The sequence below is a fragment of the Sardina pilchardus genome, chromosome 10 (genome assembly GCF_963854185.1).
Source record: "Sardina pilchardus chromosome 10, fSarPil1.1, whole genome shotgun sequence".
NCBI lineage: Eukaryota > Metazoa > Chordata > Actinopteri > Clupeiformes > Clupeidae > Sardina > Sardina pilchardus.
This window is the reverse complement of record NC_085003.1, coordinates 29663612-29668611: the sequence shown is the minus strand read 5'-3', so window position 1 is coordinate 29668611 and position 5000 is coordinate 29663612. Positions and strand designations below refer to the sequence as shown.

The window sequence follows — 5000 nt, the reverse complement described above, 5'->3', positions numbered from 1 at the left end:
GATAAGCCCAACTTCCCCTGTCACAGCTGCAGGGCAAAGTCAGCCAACCACCTGAACTCCCAGCACTGAGCAGCCTGCCCTCTCAAACATCACTTTCCCCCTCAAACTGTTTTTCCTTTTCCTCTTCTTCTAATCCTAACTGCCCAACGATTCTCTCTCCTCTCTCCTCCCCTCAACATCTCCCCTCTTGTCTTCTCCTGCTTCCTTACTCTCTCCCTGTGGAGCAAGAGACAAAGAGAAAAGGAGAGAGAGATAGAGAGGCAGGAAGAGACGGTGTGAGAGAGAGAGAGAGAGAGGAGAGAGAGAGATTTTAGCCAGCTGGTCATCCAGTGGAGAGGAGAGCCATGTGAGCTCTCAGATTTGTTTTTGTTCTTCTGCGGTCATAATGACCACTGAGACCTCCACTGAAGGGAATCACATGGACAAAGCCCTCCCTCCCCTACACACACACACACACACACACACACACACACACACACTTCCCCCCTGCCCCATCATATGATTAAATGTGCTGTGTGCTGTTCTTTATCTGTGTTCTGCTGATGTGGAGAAGGACTTCAGCTGCAGTCCACGTCGCTCGGCCCGCGCCGGCACATCCACACACAGGAAGTGATGTCGGCACACCCAGAATCCCAGCATCCAACATGATCGACACGGCACCAGAGGGACAAGCTCACCAAGAGTGTCCGTGTGAAAACTAAAAAAACTGTGTGCGTATTTGGTGTGTCTTTCTCTTTCTTTTTCTGCCTCTCTCTCTCTCTCTCTCTCTCTCTCTCTCTCTCTCTCTCTCTCTCTCTCTCTCTCTCTCTCTCTCTCTCTCTCTCTTATCAGGTGGTTATCGCTTGTGTCTTTCTCTCCCAGATGGCGGATAAGAGGCCTTGCCTTTATTAGCCGGTGCTGGCCTGATAAAGACCTGGTATTGATCGCAGGTTGAAAGAGCAGGTTCGTCAAACACACTTGATTTACAGAGGACTGATAATGGTTGTGCCAGGCAACGGAGGAACCCAGAGAGAGAGACAAACAACACGGTGACGTGTCCCTTTTCTCTCTCGGACTCTCTCTCTCTCTCTCTCTCTCTCTCTCTCTGTGTCTCTCACTTTTCTCTCTCCTCTCCGTTTCTTTATCTATCTTTGTTCTTTCTCCCTCTCACTGACTCTCTTTCTCATGCTAAGTGCATGACCAGAGTGTAGCTGATCTTTTCCAAATCATCTATGTTTGCATTTTTTTTCTTTATAGATAAGTCTGTTTCTGTTTTGTTTTTGATTAATATGTACATCTAGGAACAATAAAAACCTAACCTGGCACCATAGCATTGAAGAAGACAGCAGAGTTTGGGCATGGAAACGGCGTCTGCATCTCGTATGAATAGCGTAATTATTTAAAAAAAAAAAATGTTTTCATTTAGTCAATATGCAACAGACAACAGACAGGCCTTCCACAGATGACCTCGCCCCCTTCGGCCAGTTCTCCTAAGCCTGACCCCCCCCACCCCCCCCCCCCCCCCCCCCGAAGAGCAGGCCCTGGTGCAGTTGCTGACCCCCCCACCCCCCGAAGAGCAGGCCCTGGTGCAGTTGCTGAGGCTGGAGCGGCTGCTGGTGAAACCGTGACATCAAAGGGGCCATCCACACGGAGACGCTTTTTGGTTTAAACGCAGATGTTTTACATCGTTTTCGCCGATCGTCCAAACGTATCCTGTAAACGCATCGCCTGAAGACGCATTTTTTCTGAAACCTGGTCCCAGGGTGAAAAAACAATTGAAAACGCCGCCCTTGCGTGTTCGTTTGGAGCCACCAACTCAGTAGCTGTGTGCTGCTGAAATGGCTGGGCTACTGTTGAGAGAGGTGGACAACGAAGTGGTGTCGGCGATGGAAATGGAGGTGTTGCGCAGGTGGACTCGACAGAACGAAAGTTACGAAATTGTGGAAACCCAAACAAACTCCATGAAGCTGAAAGAGTTACCGATTATATTTTTGTCGAACACAAATGGATACTCTTAATGGGTCTGGACTTTCACAAGTCTGATTGCACTTTACAATGTTCTGTATGATGATACAGCTCAGAGCACAATACCTTGTGTATTTCATGGGATAGCTATTTTGTGTCTATTCTTATCCATCTGTTTTTTTTTTTGAACTCTCTCTCTCTCTGTGTCTCTCTCTTTCTCTTTCTCTGATTGATGAGAAAAAGAGGCCTGCTAGCACATTTGCACACATGCAGCCGTTGATGATGTAGCCCCCGGTGTTGGGAGTTCCCAACACAAACATTTTCATTTTCATGCGATATATAAATCACCACTGCTTCCACTCACACTGTGCATTGAGTTTCTCTTTCTCACTCATTCAACCTCTCATACTCTCTCTCTCTCTCTCTCTCTCTCTCTCACACACACACACACACACACACACACACTCACACACTGGGATAATCTCTAATCTACTCTCGATTAGCACCTGACAGAATTTCCATGCGTTTATCAAGCAGAGCCAACGAACAGACGCTTATCAGTCTGGCCTCAAATTTCACAAGAGCAGGAATTTTCCAGATTAAAAAGAAAAACAGGAATTTTAAATTACTAACGGCAAAAAAAAAGACTAACCCCCGTCCACTGCAGGATTCAAGACAGAAATGGAGCTGTGAAGTATAGCGAATGGTAGCATTTGTGTGACCCAAGGGTTCTGTTTCTTGGTAACCTCTTAATTCATTAGTACTCTCTGGACTATGACTTGTACTGGTCATGTATTACCATCTGGACTTGCGTTCCTGTGATTTCTCTACAATTGAAGGTACTTTTTTTTATAAGACACCAAAACATTCCCTTAAAGTCCCTTCCTCTCTCCTCTTTTCTCTCACACACAGACACATACGACTTGGGTCATTATTCATATACAGCCAAAAATTGTGTCCTCTGATATTCACTTATCAAACTATTTCAGTCGTATTTAAATGCAGTGTGAATAAAATGTCTTAAATGCAATCATAGCACAGATGAAGTAGCGCTCCAATTTGTACACCACACAAGCAATTTGCACAACAAATACAGCCATGCAATGCCTTCAGGTGGCACTAAGTAAATTCCCTCTCCTCTCCATCTACCTCCCTCTTTAGGATAAATGTTATTTTCTCTCAGTTGTTTGGGTTGCTTGTTGGGTCATGCTTATGAACAAGGCCATTCACAGTGTACCCACTGAAGCATTCTGCCAATGTGTCATTCTATCATTGTATCCAATTGGGTACCAATTATCTTTTGGCAGTAGACCTACCTGTGTTTCACAACCTTTCCCACACACCAAATCTATGGTCTCATAGCACTTTTCCAAAAGTCAGTTTAGCTTTTGACAGTCTGTTTCTCGTTTTTCTCTTGGCATCCAACTAAAACACTTCACGGTCCCTCCACCACCAGCATGATGGTTTCAACGGTCAAATGGTTGTGTCTGCTTGCTCTGCTGCCAAAAGCATGTACAGTATAACTGAAGCGTTTTAACGTTGCAAACCACATTTGCATTTCTTGGATCAAAAAATATTGTCCATTGTAGCAAAACTTGCAAACTGCCAAATATCAATCCTTTCACTGAGGCTGAACGAACAAACGAACCACCAGCACACACACACACACACACACACACACACACACACACACACACACACACACACACACACACACACACACACACACACACACACACACACACACACACACACACACACACACACACACACACACACACACACACACCCTTCTTAGGTTGTGGCCACACTGGGATAGGTCCAAAAGTCATTCATTCAAATTCTTAAGGCACCTGTGCCAAGTCAATGCGGCCACTCAGGTGTGCCAACCAAGGATTCTCAGATAATTATAAAAAGGCCCCCCCAGGATGGTGCGCTCTATGGAGAGTAAATGCACTAAGGTATTTTGGGGTAGCGCCACCTAGCTGTTGGGGGGTGGTGGTGCGGGTCTCACCTTCGCTGCAGAGTGGGGTGAGGGACGGCGGACTGCAGCCGTCCAGCTCTGCCGAGTCCTCCTGGTCCGAGGCTCCACCCTCCTCACCCGATAGGCTGACATCGTCAGGCGGATTCTCCTCACCTGTATCCAGGTCACCTATGGAGCCTACATCAAGGATGGAGAGAGATAGATAGATAGATAGATAGATAGATAGATAGAGAAAGTTAGAGAGGGAGATAGAAGGACAGAGAAAAAGACAGCGAGAGAGAGAGAGTTTTGAACATTAGGACCACATATTCATAGAAAAAAAAGAGACCATGAGAAAGTGACCTTTTTTATCCCCTAATATAGTAATCCGTCACTGAAATAGTGAAACCACTGTGGGATCAATTTTGCATCTATATAGGAATCTCATTGTCTGCATTTTACAGGAGTCTGCATTATACATTGTCTAGATTTTACTTCATATAAATATCTATTACACTTCATTTAAAACCATCTCTAAAGTCACAGCACACCTCCCAAGAGGTGGACATTTATACAGCCCTATCGGTCAGTGCTTGTCTACCTCAGTAGGCCTCTGTGATTCCAAGTTAAAATGCTGATGATGAACCTTTGATGCCTTAGGTATTTTCCATAGGTTTAATTGAGGGAGACATCCCAGCACTTCCTGACACAAGCTAAATTAACAGGATAAGTATTGTATCAGAGGGCAAGTACTGATTAATTCACACCTATAATATCTCGCCTCCATAATCCCTGCTGACAATATAGGGATTTATATCATTTGTTTCGCTGTGTTGAAGGTAGGACCCAAATAATTATTCAGTTTTATCACAAATTGGCTTTAGGTTATACTGAATTATAAAGACACTCGTAAAGAATTGGCATGGGCAGAGACTACCAATTCTCAGTTCAATGAGTCAATGAGGTAATAAAATAAAACCTGCCCATTTAACACTTATTTAGGTTTTATTTAGGTGTTTTGTCTGGGGATTTGTAGGTCTAACCGTGTTCTATTCCATCTTATAGGATGTGCTCTGCATAGAACTAGTCTTAT

At 44.7% G+C, this 5000-nt stretch overlaps 1 protein-coding gene across 2 annotated transcripts in view; it reads right to left on the bottom strand.

Annotated features, from left to right (window-relative positions):
* Positions 1-5000, bottom strand: part of zfpm1 (zinc finger protein, FOG family member 1) — a 94283-nt gene that overhangs the window by 50183 nt on the left and 39100 nt on the right. For both annotated transcript variants that reach the window (XM_062547581.1, XM_062547582.1), the window contains exon 2: positions 3959-4105. In XM_062547581.1, coding sequence (XP_062403565.1) covers positions 3959-4105 — 147 coding nt within the window. The remainder of the gene's footprint in view (positions 1-3958; positions 4106-5000) is intronic.